Here is a 19,877-nt window from a genome sequence, read left to right as displayed (position 1 = left end):
AGACTTGAAATATAGATGCAATGCTTTTATTGCATGAAAAAGAGCGGCATGAACATTCTGCCTTTCCTTTTGCTTTCCACAGAAAATGAAAGGTATAAAACCACATGAGAATTTGTGGTTGGACTATCTCTTTAATACTTCTAGCAACTCTATTGATTGTGCTAAAGCTTAGCCAACATAACATGAACGCCAGCAACAAAAGGTAAAATGACAGAACAGAGCTGGCGGCACAGCAAACGTGTGCATACACACACAGAAGTACCATCAGCACAAACTCAACTCAACTCAGGTGCAAGTCTGATAAACATCCACACACGCATGAACAAAGTCTGTGTGTTGTACCAGCGTTTGTATCTGTGCAAAAAGTTCAAATCGCAGACAGAAAAGTGGGCTTCAAAAACACTGTGCCGCTGTTCTAGCATTCATTATTTTTTGGGTATGTCCTCAGGAGCAAAGTTTCCACATTCCCAACGTTGTTTTGAACCCCTGGCTCTACCTTTATAAAAAAAATACAAATAAAATCACCCACAGTCACACACATATACGCCCACCCGCCAGTCCCTTCTAAGTCGCCCTAGTCTGAACTGTTAATGTGCATGTGTGGAGGCAAGGTCAATCCTGTGTGGTCCTGCATTATCCAAACCCCCCTAATATAACGGGGTGGAGAGAGTGTGTGCGTGACAGATACAAGCTGACATGGCTGGAGAGCAAACAAACGGGCTTGTTTGTGCTGATTTGAGTGGATGGAGGACAGCACAGAATGAAAGACAAAAAAAATCATCAGGCACCCAGAGGCTGGCATTAGCAGACCTTGCCCATTGAGATCTATCTGTTGTGAAGTCACGCTGAAGTCTCCTCCATTCCTTCTGAGAAGTGACCTTGTGTTCTACTTACTGCACGGGGCAGAGGGAAATGTCAGGATAACTAGGGTCATGGTTGACAAAGTGGACTGCAAGTTTATATTTAGCTTCAATTATCAATCAGAATTTATCGATGAAGCCACAGTATATACAGATCCAGCTTAAAAGAGCACAATAACAAGGTTCCAGAAGTCCAGGGAAAAATCGATTGCTAGAGAGAATGAATAAACCTTTTAATACAGACCTACTATGAGCTCTGAGAGTGAAATTGAGACAATAAATAAATGAAAAGACGTTCAGAACCAAGGCTGTTAAAAAAATGAGCACTCACTATAGAGCCCAGCGGCAAAGAACAGAAGACATGGTTCTCGTTCTTGTATTGCAAGGATTTCTAAAAAAAGTTGTTGATTATGTACGATTTCCTAAAGAGCCGTAGCAAGGTCACGTGAAGGAGCGGGTGAGTACAACTATTTATGAACATCTTCTGCTCTTTTATGGTGCACAACATCAAACTAATTCTAGGCTTCAATGTAGAAAACGAAGAATTTTATTTTGTGCACCAACTGAAAGAGTCAGTAATGTCATGCTCTGCAAGTCTCATCAATAACTGAGCGTGAACCCTTTAATAACGGCTCTTTTCGTCCTTGCGTAAACAGAACATCTTTTTTACTGACCGATTCTCAATTCCTCCAGGATTTCAGGAAGTAAATAGCAGAAGAGGAAGTGCTGTCTTTAGTTTATGTACTCAAGTTGGCGGTTGGATAAGGTGTGTCATGAGTCATGTGCTTCAATCTCTTAAATAACAGCACACAGACCCGGAAAGCAATTCTCACACTGTCTTGTGTATTAATAACTAAGTATTAATAAGTATTAATAACGTTTTGAATATGATCAAAATGAAACAAGCCCTACATTTCTGTTGTTTAAGAAAGTTGTTTCACTCAGACAAACACCACAGCAGAGAAGATGACTTCAACTTCTGTTTCATGGAGACAAATAATAATAATAATAATAATAATAATATTAGCAAATACAGACATTTAAAATTGAGTCTTTCTTTTCCATTATAATGGGCTCTAATTTTTAAGGAAATAAAACGCTAGAACGAGAATGTCCACCCCCTGAAATACCACCTGCAATTGACAAGCAACAGTTAGAAGCATTTCACGCTTCTACTGGCAATAAAATGTTTTACTAGCCCTTTAAAGGGGTCATATAATACTATTTTAAAAGTTCATTATTTTGTTTATTATGTTAATAGAATAGGTTAACATTGCAGCTCCTCTATTCCCAGTCTGTCTGAAAAGCGCTGATTTCTACAAAGCCCCTCCTTCTGAAAAGCTCAGAGTGCTCTGATTGGCCAGCTGACCTAGTGCGTTGTGATTGGCCAAACACCTCAAGCGTGTGTCGGAAATGTAACACCATAATCCCGAGCTTCAGCTTCCAAGGCTTTAAGCAATAGACCTTAGGCTGTGAGGGATAGAAATACATCTCTTCAGTGGGTTATACTGTTATTTTTATTTTTGGATTGTTCTGCAGATGAAACACTGCAAAAGTATCTTTCAGTAAACAAAAAACCCAGACAATATGAGCTGTGGAAAATTATACGTGATCAAGCAGCTTTATACAGCTTTTTAAAGTCTATCTCTCACAGCCTTACTTTCATACCTGTCCTGATGCTGCTCTAAGTTTACTATTGTAAACACACAAAATAATGTTGTCTGTTTTACATATCAGTTTGAGCTCGAGTTGGATTCTGAGAATCTGGTTGATCAAGCCGATCGATCAGAACCAACTTTGCAAGCACGATTTTAGCAGAACATCTGAATGTGGTAAGTAGTCGTTGTATATAGCCAGTGTTGTACTCGCTTTTACGTAGACGTATGAGGAAGGAATATCTGGACTTTGATCAAGCCGTTTTAGGCAGGTCTGAATCAGTGAAATCCCTGAGACTATGAGCTTTGTAACTTTGCAGATTGCATACATGCACAAACAGAAACATAAAAAAAACAGATGCCTTAATTTCCTAGAATTCTTTAAAGGAGTAGTTCACTTCAGAAGTAAAGTTTCCTGATAATTTACTCAAACCCACGTCATCCAAGATTATGACTTTCTTTCTTCAGTCGAATATTTTTTGAGAAAAACATTCCAGGATTTTTCTCCATATAGCGGACTTCAACGGTTATCAATGGTTTGAAGGTCCAAATGTCAGTTTCAGTGCAGCTCCAAAGTCTCTACATTCTTCATTTTCTGAAAAAACTAAACATATATATACTTTTTTAACCACAAATGCTCATCTTGCACTGGCACTGTGATGTTCCACGCATTACGTAATCACATTGAAAGGTAGAGTCCTTTGAAGCTGCATTGAAACTGCAATTTGGACCTTCAACCCGTTGGACCCCACTGAAGTCCACAATATGGAGAAAAATCCTGGAATGTTTTCCTCAAAGCCTTAATTTCTTTTTGACTGAAGAAAGAAAGACATGACCATCTTGGATGATGTGTGGGAGTGATTCAATTATCAGAAAATTTTAATTCTGAAGTGAACTAATCCTTTAACGTCACATTTCAGTGTGACCTGGGAGAAATTATTTTCACTTGGATGGAATAGACACTCACTGCTCAATGCTGGGGGACAGGTAGAGTTTTGGAAAGACCTGTGTGGCTTCAGCATCTTCAAAGCTTACAGAAAGAAGCGCCACATCCTCTCCTGGATCCAGTGCTGTGTCCTGAGAGAGGAACAAAGGAAAATAAGCATTTAAAAAATTGCTATATTATAGACTGTATAGACAATCAAATATGCGGTTGGCAAGATATTACGAAACAAGGCTGTGCACGCTAATGCTAAACCTATTAATCGGTTCATATTTGCCTTTTGAGATTATCAGCATTGAGCAACAACTGTGTCTGCTTGGCTGATAAACACATCCAAACATCAGAATGCACTTTTTTTTCCAAAGATAATATGTAAAATGAATGCAAATTCTGTATGTTTCATATTTCTCTGTGTCATAAAATATACGGACTACCCTGATTAGTGGTTCTCTGTTTAACTGGTGGGCGGCGAATATTTGGATGTGGACAACAGATCCGATCCAATATCCTTCACAGAGGGTATTGTAAAATAGGTACATGTATCAAAGCTTAGAACAGACAAAAGTCCGCGAGATTTCTACGACATGTATTGATTTCCGCATTAACGTCGCCCACGTAATGATATGTAATATGAATGGTCAAATAATCATTGGGGATGTATATTTTTTTAAATTCTGGGTACTTATAATGCAGGAACATAGCATTGAGGATAAAGAGCCGGATGAAAGTTGGGAAACGTTGAAGGCCTTTAGCTGGCAGAAAGACCAGCCCGGCTGGTGCTGAGCAACTTCTCATCTGAAGGTGGTGTGGGATTTTGGCAGGAAAAGACTACAACCAGAATTCACGCTGCATTAGCTTTAGCTTCAGCTACGGCCACATCTGCCAATCTCAAGCTCATCACATCTGAAGTTTCCGCAGGGACTCTAGATGATCCTTTCTCCGCACCGTTCCTGTGCTGTTTTCCTAGAGCTAGGCCCTGACGCACGTCATTAGCACCATGGCGGGAACGAAGGGCTTTAATCAAATGTCTTTCAGTCGGTTTGAACTCATCCATTTGTGATAATTGCTGCCTGCCGTGTAACCTCTGCTCCCATTAGAGCGAGCCGTGTGTGTTGGATTTGTGACGTTACCAGTTAGAGGGGACGTGTGCGAGATAAGCTAACCATAACTCAGTGAGGCACATTGAGGTCTGGGCAGAAACAGCGAGCTCAGCCTTGATATATGTGAATGGGACACATATTCAGCAGAAGCGGCCTGACAGTCTACTTGATGTTATATCAAAACGGTTCTCTCATCTCTAACTGAACTGAACTGCTCTGGCTAGTCCAATTATGAGCGCCACAAATTTATCTGCTACATTAGAATTACATAGAATGCATTAAAATGCAAAACAACAAATGTTAATTTATTCTGATCGCAGTTAAGTCTAACACTACAAGACTCAGGTTTTTAGTTTGCTCTTGTGATGCTGGTGCCCGTCGCAGCGATGTTGGGATGCAGCTTGGATTGGCATTCTGAACACAACTGACAATGATGCATGAAATCAAGTTTGTGTAGCTTGAATGGTTTCTGTTTATGAACTTGCATTGAATACTGTCTAGCCCTTTTCACACAGAAATTCCAGGAAATACACTGTTTGGATCGTTTGATTTTGGTTCATTCACACTGCCAGTGATTTTCACACACATCCCGTAAAGATCCCGTGAAGACGTGTAACGTCTCCACAGCGTCTAAAGTTTGCTTATGAACTGCGTTTTCTCCACACTCTTACATTTGTTTTTCTGATTCGATCTTAAACTGGTAATGGTAATGTTCTGCCAGGATATCATCCGTTTAGTTTACATACATTTAATAACTTTAAAACACATCACAATGTGTTATTCAATATACAGGTAAAACACCTGTGGGCTCTATTTTTAAGGACTTTTTTTGTTTGTTTCATGATTTACACAGTTCATTACTCGAGGTTAAAAATTAATCTTGGGTATTCATATGCTGAGGTTTCACACTGTACATTCCTAAACCCTGGGATAACATTCTCATTTGCATATTTGTATCATTGTCACTGATTGGATGAATGCAGCATTCGACCGGTTTGCATAAAGGCTCCAGCGTTGCACATCCTCGTATTTTGTCGACTGTGCTATCAAGCTTTTCCTGAACTACAGTATAAAGGTAAGAATGAAATGGTCTCTTCTTCACACCAATAGACGTATTTTCCATCACCATTTGACATTTTTCCCCTTTTTCTGTGGCTGTCCAAAGCACATGAATATGAGGCACGTGATTGGTTCTCTGTTGCTAAGCATCTAGCTGTAACATTCTAACACCACACTGTTTCATGCAAGTTTGGCACCGCAATGCGGGGTTTAACACCACTTCTGGATTAAACGCTTCTCTAACCGGGGTTTACAACGATGATAACCTGGGGTTAAGTGCATGTGAAAAGCCCTATTGCATTGTTGTGTTTTTGGGTTGAAGTAAATGCCAGAATTTTTTTATTTTTGTTTTGTTTTGTTACAGTGTCTTACACTAAAGCGTATGGTGATATATGTTTCATGTTGTTTCGTAAGCTCATTGCTCATCAATATGTAATACTGTGAATTGGAAATATTGGTCCGATAGTTTCAAAGCCTTTTGAAATCAATGTAGCCTCCAGGACTGGTACTGGAAACATCCAAACAGATAAGCTTCACAGCATTTAAAACCATATTTGAGACTCAAAAATTCAGCAAGAAAGCTTGAGTTCATTGCTTAAGATTTGAAAAATATTCAAAATGTTTTACAAGCAGGAAGGACCTTCTGGGGCTAGAAACCTAGCATTCAGAAGAATAGGGCTGCTGTTAAAAAGCATCTATTTGATGAAGCTCTGAGGGCAAACGTGGGAATCTGTATGAACACAAAAAGGAACAAAATGTCAAGCGCAAAGCTGATGGCTACCCTTGTCGTCTGTCTCTTCTTGCTCTTCATCAGCCGCTATCATACGACATGGACCTGAGTGGAGAGTGGGGGTTTCCAAGGTGTTGCTTGATTTAATCAGCTTGCATCAGTACAGCATTATGGTATGACCCATGTTCCCAGAGATATAATTCATTCTTGCCGATGGGCATTGGTGGAATTGTTGGGTTATGGCTCCCACAAGAAGGAGATGGAGCAGAAATATTCCTGTGTGACTGGTATTTGCATAGGAACAAACATTGAATATCATTTTGAAGACATTCTCCAATGACAAGAATGAAACAAACATTTCTAGTCAGTTTAATAAAGTAAACGCTATGAAACACTGTGTATTACACCTGCAATGAATACATTTTGAATAGTAATATATATATATATATATATATATATATAATTTGGCAAGATAGCCATATATTAGCTATTTTACAGCTTTGAATGTGGCTCAAACTAATTTTAAAAGCGTCATTATCCAAATTTAAGGATTCAATAACGACACAAGCAAAGGTCAATAAAATGTTGCACACTCCAGTATCTTTAATTACAATGAGAAGCAGTTCTGACCGAGCAAAAAGTTCTCTGCTGCTTGTTTTACACCGCCAGTTCAAATGAAAGTATCAAGAAAGCAGTAACGCTGAGTTGAAAAGCCAATAACCTGACGCAAGGAAGCAGTCTATTGTCTTATTATTTTGCTTATGAAACCCATTCAGAACACAATATATGCACTTTCTTCTAACTTACTTTGATGACTTTTGGTCATCTGCCAAAGCAAATTCATGTAAGTGTATAATCAATGGCGCTTCTACTACAGACAAAGGATGAGACAGCAGAAAAAGGAGTGGACTGCAGGGTATCGACTAGAGGTTCCTCCAAAAAAGTCAAAGCAAACACACTCATTTTTAAAAAAGTTCCCCTGCAAAAGGTCTAAATTTGAGTATACTTGTAAACATCTAAAAATGTTCAGCAATGTTTTTTTTATAAAACTTTTTGTCATACTGGTTTAAACTCTCTTCACATCCTGATAGCAATCAATTATAGGAGTGCACTAAATATTAAATGTGTACATATATTTTCTGTCGAAGTCTCAGGACCAAAATAATTTCATGCAATGATTCGATGTCCTGTCAACATGTATTTCCATACCTCGCCGCAACTGCTCTGTCAGACATCACACGTCATCAGTGTTTTCCGTAAGACTATGCAGAGTTGTAGACAGACGTCAGTCACAGAGAGCCACAAACAAACAGCAGCCACTTTTACAGTTCCTCCTGAACTGAAACAACGAGATTATGCTGCGTTCATGCTGTGTCATAACCGTAATTATGAGATGGAAACCGTGACGTTCTACCCGGAGCTGTTCACGTCCTCAGACTTTTTATGCGTTTCTATGTCAACACTATCAACGCTGAAATAAAACTGCAGCAGTCAGGTGGCACTGCAAGTTGTTTGCGTTCATTATTATTGTAAAGTTATGTGCTTTGAGACATGAGGTAATGTAACGCTGTCTCTCGTGTCTCTTTGCAGACTCTGCTTCAAGTGGTCATGTGTTTTGGAGGAGGCGTGGCTTTGGAGACGCTCTGAGGGTAGGGTGGGATCTCATGCTTTCAAAGCTAACTCGCTATTGCCTACCCTACCTTTAAGATATGTTAAGCAGATCGAAAGATCTTGTGCATTCACATACGTATCAATGTCATAAAATCTTGATTCATCTATTTTCATAATCACAAAATGGATGCTAATAATGAAAGTTATTTTAAAATCCTTTAAAACAAGTTTTAAAATCCATATTTTAACATAGATAAGATTTTAAATCTTTAAAAGAATACTATATTAAACAGTTTTACGTAGATGTAACATAATTATTATGACTTATGTAACTGTAGTTGGCATAATCGTCTGAAAGAATGTTCCACGAAAAAACTAATACTTATAGAAATGTTCTATTTCTACAATAAATCTAAAGTAGGTTACAAGAACACTTATTAAACCCAGTATAAAGAGCATCTGAACTGCGTATGCATGTGCTTTGGGCAAAATGCTGCTTAAATAGGAATATAAAGGTGCATCATTAAAACATGCTCTAAAAGGTTCTCGGTAAAGAACTAATGAAGAGGACAGTGATGACTAATGAGTGTTTCAGTGACCCTTAGTCCAGGACAGTGAGAGAGGGGGTATTGTACACTCTTTTAAACCAGTGAGTCAGTGTCAAGGAGTCGGGCGTAGGGCGCAGGGCTCAAGGGTGCCCCGGGTAAGACCCTCACGTGGACGCCCACTCCGCTTTCTCTTATGACCTCCCCGCGGGTGCTTGCCATGACATCGTAGAGATGTGACAGCTGTCTCCAAGCCAAGAGCTGTCTAAAATCAAAACTTGAGGTGAAGTTGATTTGTTTGGCCCCCCTTTAGGAAGAGACGGGACTGAATTGCTCAGTGTTTTCAATGCCATCTCATTTGGAAAGCACAGAAAGCTACAACCATGACCTTGAAGAACAGGTGCTTTCCCATAAAACCTTACAGTACCAATTCATAACTATAATTTAGTCCAAATAACCATTTCAAGACAGGTTCATTTGTAAAATGCTTTACAAAGCACATTATTTCAAACACGTTTGACAGATTGGATCGCTATAGTGCAATATGTATCAATATGTGGGCAGTTATGGATCACTGGAGAGATGCTTGAATGGGATGCCTTGTTTTTATGGCAGGAATATTTTACCTGAAGCAACGATTTGACAGAAGACCATCGGTGTAGCAGAGGCAGCTGTCATAAACTATAAACATTTCTACAAAGGTACTGAAAATGTGACAAGCAATCCTAAAAACAGCACAGCATATCACAGGAAATGCACAGGTGTCCTTAGAGTGTTTCTTTAGTCGCTTTATTGGTCTGTGTTTGTGACAAAAATGATAATGTACCATATTTTCCAGAAAATAAGTTGCACCTGACTACAAGTCGCACTGGGTCAAAACTGCATTGTTGAGAGAAAAAACAAACAAATATTTCATACTTCATTTGTATATTTAAATACGCTTGGGCTCATGTACGCCTCTCATTCAGCACAAATCCTAATGTGTGCACTTGATGTTTATTGCATTATTTATATAAGTCTCTTTGGAATATAAGTTGGAGCATGTTTTAGAAAATACAAAAACGTACATTTCCGTAAAATACGGTAGTGAAAACTGAAAAGCCAATCACTGATTAACTGAACGCATTCTGACAGGTTGCGTGCTCCAGAAATAGGCGTCTTTTTGTTTTGGTGGATTTAGTGGAGGAGGATTGTGGAAAATATTAACAATCTGGGCACACCCTCCAAGGTGGAGAACACAGCTAGGCCACAGTGTCTGTATCTAAGGGGTGTGGGTGTGTGTGTGTGTGCCTGAGCCAAATACCATTTAAAATAGGTGTGGTGGCTGATGCAACCGAATGACCAGAAATCTGTAATGCATCTGATCAATGGTACGATGAAGAAGATAACACTCTATTCATAGAGTTGACTAAATACTCATGTGGCCAATCCTGAGCTTCATGATGAAAAACTACACTGAAATCATAACTAAATAAGGCCAAGGAATACTTTGTTTTCCACATTCTGCTCCATCTCATGCACACTTGAGCATGCAAGTCTTTACAAGTTTGCAAGTTTACTCCAATCACTGCGAGTGCGGATGGACAGCTTCTAGCTAGTGGGCTCTTCAATTTGAGCGTTCGATCACACAAATGTGCTGTTGTCACAAAAAAAAAAACATGCTAACCATGGACAGTCTGCACATCAGTGGTGTAATGATGACAAATGTTAAGTCACATGCTCTGTCCACCAAAAAGTTCACTTAGAGCCGAGAACAAAACAAAACAGAGTCATTTTCATGTACATAAAGGACAACCAGAAAACTTTCAGATGAACCTAAAACTGCTTGATGAAATCTTATATGTATGTGTGTGTGTGTGAAAAACCCTAAAAAACCCTAAAATTATATATTCTTTTGTTGAGTTTTTTTATATACGCTTTAAAAGCCACAAATCATGCAGCTTGTTAAAAGAGCTGTGTGCTACTGATCTAACATGAACAGACACTTACTGGTCAATACAAACAGAGATAAATGACATGATGCAGTAACAGACATGACACACCTGAGTTACTTCTATCTGAAGTATGGCACTTAAGAAATGTGCTTAAAAGAAAAAAATGGGCCTCTTTATTTGACAATATATGAATCATTTAAATGCAACAAAAGCTGGGAAGGACACATTATAAAAAGGATATAGTTTCACTGAGAGTCTCTACACTGGAATATGAAAAGCATGTCTTGCTGATCGACTATAACACGGAATGACAGTTCATGTTTCATTGCTTCTTGAATACTTGAAACTGCATAATCTAAAGCAAGCTTCTTGTCAACTTGCATTTTTAAGTGTCGGAAAAACAAAACGCATCTAGTTTCCAGTGTCACGATAATAAATAAGAACAAGGTGAGTTTACTGGCACCTTTAAGTCTTTTGAGTGTGGAACAAAGCAAAGAGCAGAAAATGGCTTTCTTGAGTTAAACTGAGAGTGAAATGATTTCAGGTAGCGACAGGCAGTCAAATGAAAACAGAAAACATATAGAGGGAAAGTGTCCACCCACTCTCTCCAAAAACACACGAGCACACACAGCAGTTTGAAAAGGGAGCAGTGCCTGGAAATGTCAGCAGTGTGTGACTCACAGAGGACAATCAACAGCTGCGTGATATTGAGCCATGAGTTGTGGTCTACGGTGAAAACATGTAGCGGCACACGCTCCCTCTCTTTTTCTTTCACGCACACACACACACACACACACACACACGCACACACCTGTCGCCCAGGTTCATCAATGACTGGAAACAGGGAAAAAGCTGTTAAACCAAAATGATGAGGAATAAAGGCCCGTTCATACTTGCTTGTTAAACATACTTAGGATCTTTCATACTAAGATCGATAACTATATTAGCGTCCACACCAGCGTTAATTCTAAGCGTGCGATGCAGTTTTGTCGTCTGTCGCTTTAAATGCTTGAGCTCTTTAAAGCAGGATGAATTCTGATTGGCTGTCAATTTTAGCTGGGTTCTAAAATCGTAAAATCGTAAAAATCGTTCTGAAAGTGATTCCAACGCTATCGTTCCTCTGTGCCGTTATCGTTATAGTTGTGGTGCGATTTTTTGGATCTATATCTTTATCGTTATTGCTAAAGTTATCATCCTTGGTGTGAACGGGCCTTAACAGTGTGAAAAAGAAACAGTGTGAAAGAGACAGGCCACGCTCTAAAAACTTAAACTATAATGTACTTAATTTTTTTGGGGGAAACATTTTTACACTTGTGTATGAATTATGATTATTGCACAATGTTTCACATACATTTTTAAATATGTACACTACCGTTCAAAAGTTTGGGGTCAGTAAGATGTTTTAATGTTTTTAAAAGAAGTATCTTCTGCTCACCAAAGCTGCATTTATTTGATAAAAAAAAACAATAAAAAAACAGTAATATTGTGAAATATTATGACAATTTAAAATGACTGTTTTCTATTTTAATATATTTTAAACTGTAATTTATTCCTGTGATCAAAGCTGAATTTTCAGCATCATTACTCCAGTCTTCAGTGTCACATGATCCTTCAGAAATCATTCTAATATGATGATTTGATGCTCAAGAAACATTCATTATTATTATCAATGTTGAAAACAGTTGTGTACAAATTGTTTTCAAAATTCTTTGATGAATAGAAAGTTCAAAAGAACAGCATTTATTTAAAATAGAATATTTTCTAACATTATAAATGTCTTTACTGTAACTTTTGATCAGTTTAACTCATCCTTGATGAATAAAAGTATTGATTTATTTTATTTATTTCCCCCAAAGATAAAATGAAAATTCTTACTGACCCCAAACTTTTGAAGGGTAGTGTTTAATGTTACAAAAGCTTTAGATTTTAGATAAATGCTGTTCTTTTGAACTTTCTATTCATCATAGCATCATGAAATAAAAAATGTAAAAAACTGTTTTCAACATCGATAATAATCATAAATGTTTCTTGAGCATCAAATCATGATTTCTGAAGGATCATGTGACACTGAAGACTGGAGTAATGATGCTGAAAATTCAGCTTTGATCACAGGAATAAATTACACCTTACTGTATATTCACATAGAAAACAGCTGTTTTAAATTGGAATAATATTTCACAATATGACTGTTTTTGTTTGTATTTTTAATCAAATAAATGCAGCCTTGGTGAGCAGAAGATACTTCTTTTAAAAACATTAAAATATCTTACTGACCCCAAACTTTTGAACGGTAGTGTATGTACTGTAGCATGTGGTTATAAGCTGTAAGCGGTGTACTATTCAATCCCAAACAAATCTGATGTTTCTCCTGAATAATACAGTGGGAATATTAGGATATCTATGAGTTCGATTTCAGCACAGTACGCCTTGGCAATTAGTAAGTAAAGCCGCTGTAATGTTTGCAGTAGAGTTTACACAATGACTCCAAAGCTAACAAGACAGGTAGCCTATGTACATTCAAACATAAAGGTATTAAATCTCATTAGAGTATTAAGTTCCCACACTTCACTAGCCATCTTACCCCTGTTGTTGCCACCCGTCTCTGTGGAGGCAAAACAGTAGACACGTTTATTACACAGTATGATGTATTCATAAGGATGACTTGTCATCAATGTGTATCATATGTTGCCAGAAACAAGTCATAAGCTTTGCACTTGGGGCGTGTAGTTGTGATAGCGGCGTGGTGATGTCCTCATTTTACGCGCTTGTTTGATCCCGTCTGAGAAGTGTCAACGTGCTCACGATGCAGTGAGTCAATGTGAGTAATTCACACGTCGCTAATATAATCAGGGAAGAGATGCCAAGCGGCACGTGGAGCAAAGTTTGGTCATACTCGTTCAACACCCCCTGGAGAGCACGACCTAGCCACAACCACTATACCCAACAGTGCAGTTAACTGGGACAAATGCACACACACACACACACACACACACAACAGATGCATCCGTGTTCTCAAGTGTTTTTTGTGTTTATTCCTAGAAGAATGGCGAGGGGACGAGGGGAACCAATCACTAAATGAACACAAAGTGACAGGATCGCATTTAAGTGAGAACAAAACATAGGCAATTCATATTGTCTATTTACACCAACAACGAAAAACCATTCCAGAAAAACTATTCAAAATGAGCAAAACAAAACAAAGTTTGCATACAAGGAAGCACATTCTAGTAACTCACAAAACAAGCAAACAAACAAAAAACAACATCCTATAATAGAATGACTTATAATACAATAATCCATGGCTATACAATTTTGTCACTCTCCTGGAATGGAACAACGTGATTCATGACACAGGATTGTATCACAGTATAATGATTAAAATAACTGTCTATTTTTAGTAATAATAATATGGTTGCGAGGAAGACGTAATAAGGTGAAAATAGTAATTACAAAAAATGACAGACGAGACAGACAAGAATCTGTCAAGTTGTCCTCTTTAACAGAAGCAGACGCAGATTACTTTAGGTGACCTTAAGTGGAAAAGGGCTTTGGGAAAGGGTGATAGGGTCTAATTCCTTTTTCATTCATATATTTTTTGTGAAACCCAGCACACTTGAAAATTATAGTGATGTCGTGATGATTGCACAGCCCTGCATTTTGAAAAAAAAAAAAGATAAAAGATGACTTACAAAAAAGGCCTAATGTCATTTTTATATCAGCTTTAATGCATGTATCAAAAGAACAAAAGCAGTCAAATGTCAAGTTTTAATGACAAAAAGAATTAAGTATAAATGAAATTAAAAATGAAAACTTATTTTAAATAAACAAATTTTCCCACAAAAGCTGTACTCTGTAATCTTCTGTCTGCTTGTACGTAGTAAAACACCCACAGAAGTAGCAGAAAAAAAATCTGGGTCATGTCTGCATTTTCTTCTGTTATAGCCCATAATTCTGACCTTGAAATCATGAATAGGCACATAATGATGTCATGCATGTACAAATTGGCTGGGAATTGAACAAACAGTTCTACCATGGCTCAGAGGAAGATAAGAATCATGTCTTTGTGGCAGCTTTTCTGGTGATAATCTTCTTCACCTTACAAATGGTTATTGAAAGCAAAAATGAAATTAATCATATTTTGTGACGTCCAAGCAAATATGATGCAGGGTGGCATTATTACTTTCTGGAATATCCAACATTTACTACAACTGTACAGTATATCAGTTTGCTTTAAAGTTCGGTTTGGAGAGTTCAAATTGTTTAAATAGTTTAATAGTTTAAATTGATGCAAATCACTCTCAGGCTCTGAAATGAATAGGTGAAAAAATGAGAATGATTCAGAATGAGTTCTTGTATTTTTATGAAGATTGTTCTCTCTATTTGCTTATATATATATATATATATATATATATATATATATATATATATATATATATATATATATATTTAAACAAAAACTATAGTAGAGATTGCATATCATATTGCATATATATATTTAAACAAAAACTATAGTAGAGATTGCATATCATATTGCATATATATATTTAAACAAAAACTATAGTAGAGATTGCATATCATATTGCATAAATATATATTTTGATATATATATGGCATGTGATCTGACCAATGACAGAAAGCAAATGCAATTGGCAAGAAAATGTTGGACTTCCTAATAAGGTTTTTGCCAGCTGGAGAGTCACAGTATATTTAGTGGGGGAAAAAAACATGCAAAAAATATGCACAATAAGGAATTAAGTTGCATTAAGAGCATGGGTTCACATTTGTGGGGTTGTGTCCAATTGCCTGAGGGATTTTATGAATATAAAAATAACACAGAACAAAAAAACAGCATGATATATTCATACGAAGCAGGCTTTCATCAGGGCGGCTCACAGCCTCTTTAGGATCAATGAGGTCAACTGTAATATTTGTCAGGTGTCCACCCTTCTTTAAACCTTTCTATTCAGAATTCCTTCTATGAAAAACAATAAGCTCATTGTACGTACTGTCCTTCAAAGCAGCAAAACCCTCATAACCCTGCGTCTCCTGCTTATCTACATACCGTACTTACATTTACACAGAGGATGATTTAAAGCTTGTGTGCTATTTGGTTTTAGTGTGTGTGTGTACTTGTACAACTGTCTCTGTGAGGACCAGTTTGAGTTTTAGACCATTGGAGTGAGGACAAAGAGAGTAAAGTGAGGATATTTTGACCGGTCCTCACTTTCTGAGACCCCTTTAAAGGCCTGTTTGAGGGTCAAGACTTGGATTTAGGGATAAGGTTATAATGAGGTTAAGGGTCGGTTTAGGGTCAGGGGTCGGGTTAGGCACTTAGTTGTGATGGGTAACGTTAGGGTAAGCGGCTAGAGATTGCATTGTGTCAATGAATGTCCTCATAAAGATAGATGTACAAGAATGTGTGTATGTGTGTGTGTGTGTGTGTGTGTGTGTGCATGTACAAAAAGTTTTATTAACATTATAAGTGAACCTCAAGGAACAAATTGAAATAATTAAAAAATCCATGTTGTGTTCCCACATTAATGAGACTATAAATCATATTGAAGATTTTTTTTTTCTTTCTAATAAATCTAAGATTTATTTTATATTATTTATAAATATATATTAATAATATACTGGATGATGCCACAGTCATCTATAAATATGTTACAATTTACCAATAATTGCACACGGTTCTTCAGGTGGACAGTTAATCTCATCTGCACCAGTCTGCATGCTCTAATGTCGTGGTAACAGACACACAAGAACCGCTGTCGTTCAGCATCACTGATGTCAAATGTACGGTGGCCGAGAGAATTGTTATTGTGTTTTCTGAATTGTTATTTTGTTTTCTAAATTGTCGTTGTGTTTTCTGAATTGTTATTTTGTTTTCTAAATTGTCGTTGTGTTTTCTGAATTGTTATTTTGTTTTTGTAATTGTGATTTGTTTTGCACCTCTCGGCCACCGTACAAATGGCATTCAAAAATATGTGAACATGCAAATGACATTTAAGGGCTGTGACAGAGGGGATGATTCTCAGAGAAGAACAGCTTCAACAATTATAGTCCATATCTAACACTTGCTATACAGTACACAATCTGTTTTATAACTCTTTGTCTTGTGTTTCACAGAAAGGTATATCATATCATGTAATGATATGATGATGAGTATAGTAAATTATGACTTTTCATTTTTGTTTTGATTTTCATCAAACAGAATTTTGAGTCTTTAGTTTGTATTTGAATGGTTTAAAGCACAAGCACACACACACACACACACACACACACACACACACACACACACACACACACACACACACACACACACGCACACGCACACACACACACTAGGCTATATATATATATTTGGTGTATGCATCTGACGCCGATTTCATCATCATCTGTGGTCTTTGATGTGTATATTGAATTTGAATTACACTATATGGTTTTATAAATCAAATATACTGTAGGCCTGTATTTATATTTGAAGAGACGTCATGATAGCAATAAACTATGAATTCAGATAGGCCTACAGGTCATGTTTGAAACTCGCATCTAATTCAATTATTAACAAATTATAACAAAAAGAATGAAATAAAAAGTCATTATTTAAATAATACATTAAAATGGTGCATGACGTACTTTTGATACACTTTTATGGTGGTTTTTTTTCCTCAAAACATCTCCTTTCCTGTTCCATGTAAAAGGAAAGTCACACAGGTTTTGAATGACTTGAGATGCGGTTGAGCTTTAAGTTACACAACCCTAATTTGCAATTTTCTTCAGAAGCCAGAAACGATACGATCAGAATCTGAGGGAGTGTTATCTATGTTTGAAAGTGTAACATGATGCAATACAGCTCATTGATTCCAGAGCAACTTCCTGTTTCATGATTTTCCCTGTTTGAGATGACGACACTGGTTTAACTACATGCCTAAGAGAGCGAAGTGACCGCCCATCCTCTTTCAAATCACAGAAGAGATGATTTTAAGATCAGCCAAATCTACCCTGATCTCAGACATTAGACACATCTCTACAGATGTCTTCTGTCCCAACTCTTGTGTCTACAGTAAATTACAGTAGCGTTTCCATCTCCTACACGACTATGGCGTACAGGTCTCTCTTTCCAGTATCTGATCACTAACAGCTTACTCTACAGCTCTGCTGTTTCCTTGTCACAGATTTCCTGTGGTTTATTCAAAGCAGTCTCAGCTTTTGAAAAAGATCCCCTTTCCTCCTCACAGATCTGATGTTTTCGCTGTCTTCCTCTGGTGTGTGTGTCTGTGTGTGTGTGTGTGTGTGGGGTTCACGCAGAGAGTGCCGCGTGAGCAACCCCTCCGCCGTTCCCTCTGCTCAGTCAGTCGTCGCTTCTCGGATTAATTAACCTTGATTAATTAATCTAATTAGTTAACACGTTGTGCAAATGAAACACAACTGTTAGCTCAAACACAAGGAGGGGAAGGCAGAGAGGAGGACAAATGGTACAAAAAATAAGCATTTGCTGTAATTGCTTGTGGCAATAACAGTTTTGAAGGTCAAGATTCCCTCTGTTCTGTCAGTAAATTGCTTTTGGGTGCAGCAGAGCGGTCAACAAACATCAAGACCTGGGCTTTATTAGACTTTATTAGAGACTAAGATGGCATTTTAAAATTGATTTAGGTTGGATCTGTGCAGCTGGTATTAAGTCTGACAGACTAGCATCTGAAGAACTCTATAAAAAGCTTTCACATTCCTTCACAATGTTCTATGGACTTGTTTAATACGTATTTTTGGCTAACTTGTGTTTTCAGCCACCAATAAAAGAGCAGTGCTCTCCACATTTTTGGCTATTTCTTTTTTAATGGCTGAATTTTGTGGAATGGATTCCACTCACAGAATTCAGCCTTTTACTTAAGAAAATAAAAAAATAAAAAATCAGCCTAGAAATCGCACCTGGGCCTGATGATTAGTTTCATATTTAGTGCTAAAAAAGTAAAAGAGAAAAGTAATTACTCACTTACATGGAATATGTGAGGGTAGATTAGAATAGCTACATAGAATTCCACAGAATTCCACAAAGTTCAAAACATCCTCTGCTTCCTGTATATTTCTTTTTTTTTATGTGATTTTTTTCAGGTATCAATAATAGTATTGTACTCCTGCCTTAGCATCCATCTTAATAAGGCCATTATAAACTCAACACAGGCTCACTGAAATGTCACTGGACATTTCTGCAAAATTATATTATGTTGCTTCTTTCAGGTTTTGTGATACTTTCAAAGTGAAATATTCAGTGACTGCATGGTATTAAAATTGACACAATGCTGTATCAGGTGAGCTACTGTACCAAGCAAGTACATGGGATGGTTATGTGATGCAAATGCCCAAAATGTATTAGTTTTCATTTCAAGCACTACGGTAAGTGATTTGAGGTGACAAGAGAGTATTGTGCAAGGAACTGTGGGAAAATAAGTCTTTATTAATTATTAATCTGTCCCTGCAATTAAATGTGTGTGAATGAATGAAATGAAAGTTGTTTGTGTTTTACTGGTAAGTTTTTGAAGATTTGCACACAAAAAAAAAAAGAAAAAAGAAAAAGAAAAAAGGGTAAAGGTACATTTTTCTAATGAGCCTGGATTGTATAAACTATATATTTTTAAGATAACCCTAATAACAAGACATATTTAGGCCTGTAAACCAGAGAATATTAACCAAAAGCCAAATCATCTATATCTTATATGACATTTTTATCACAAGCAGGTCTAAGCAAAAGCAACAAATCTGAGACATCTGTGTCATTTAAAACCCTTTCGCCCTGGATCCCAAAGCAATCACACTGGCTAAAAGAAGTGTTTTATGAGTGTTCAGTTTAGTTTGTGATTTAAGCAAATAAAAATGTAAAAATCCACATAGCATGATACTAACCAACAGAACGAGAAAATATGTCTCTTTCTTTGTTTTCATTTAGTTTAAGCTTAGCAGCTAATTGACAAACAGATTTATTTTCATATAGCTTCATACAATACAAATTGTTTCAAAGCAGCAAATAAACAAGAAAATAACAATACAAATTTCCTTAATTATGAAACACAATATCAGCTTGTAAAGCAGCTCTGAAAAGATAAGTGTAATTAAATCCAATGTTGATTCAACTTCAATAACAGTGAATGTTGAACGTTTATCAGTTATGAAGTGAACATGGCTCAATTAAAACAGCTCTACAAAAGATAATAGTGTCATTATTCAACTCAGTTCAGACAACAACACCGCATCAGGTGCGTGTGTGTGTGTGTTTCCAGGCTTCATCATGTGGCCCTCACACACAAACACACAGCCACTGCAACATCTACACTACTTCAAACAGGAGGCCACCCACCATTGGAGAGTTTGGGAGCACCATTCCTCCCTAGGGGCTAAACCCGAACGACGGGCCCTCATTAGCCGATCCAGCCCTTCGCGCAGAT

The 19,877-nt window shown here is 37.3% G+C and overlaps 2 protein-coding genes across 2 annotated transcripts in view; both read right to left on the bottom strand.

Annotated features, from left to right (window-relative positions):
• Window positions 1-19,877, bottom strand: part of mocs1 (molybdenum cofactor synthesis 1) — a 153,164-nt gene that overhangs the window by 63,092 nt on the left and 70,195 nt on the right. The window lies entirely within an intron of this gene.
• The window catches only part of babam2 (BRISC and BRCA1 A complex member 2), a 98,001-nt gene that overhangs the window by 13,345 nt on the left and 64,779 nt on the right, over window positions 1-19,877 (bottom strand). Inside the window, exon 7 of the mRNA XM_079852569.1 lies at window positions 3,483-3,592. Within this exon, the coding sequence (XP_079708695.1) occupies window positions 3,483-3,592 (110 nt within the window). The remainder of the gene's footprint in view (window positions 1-3,482; window positions 3,593-19,877) is intronic.

This window comes from Squalius cephalus, assembly GCF_949319135.1.
Source record: "Squalius cephalus genome assembly, chromosome: 20".
Taxonomy (NCBI): Eukaryota; Metazoa; Chordata; class Actinopteri; order Cypriniformes; family Leuciscidae; genus Squalius; species Squalius cephalus.
The sequence above is the reverse complement of the archived record's forward strand: the minus strand, read 5'-3'. Positions and strand labels throughout refer to the sequence as shown.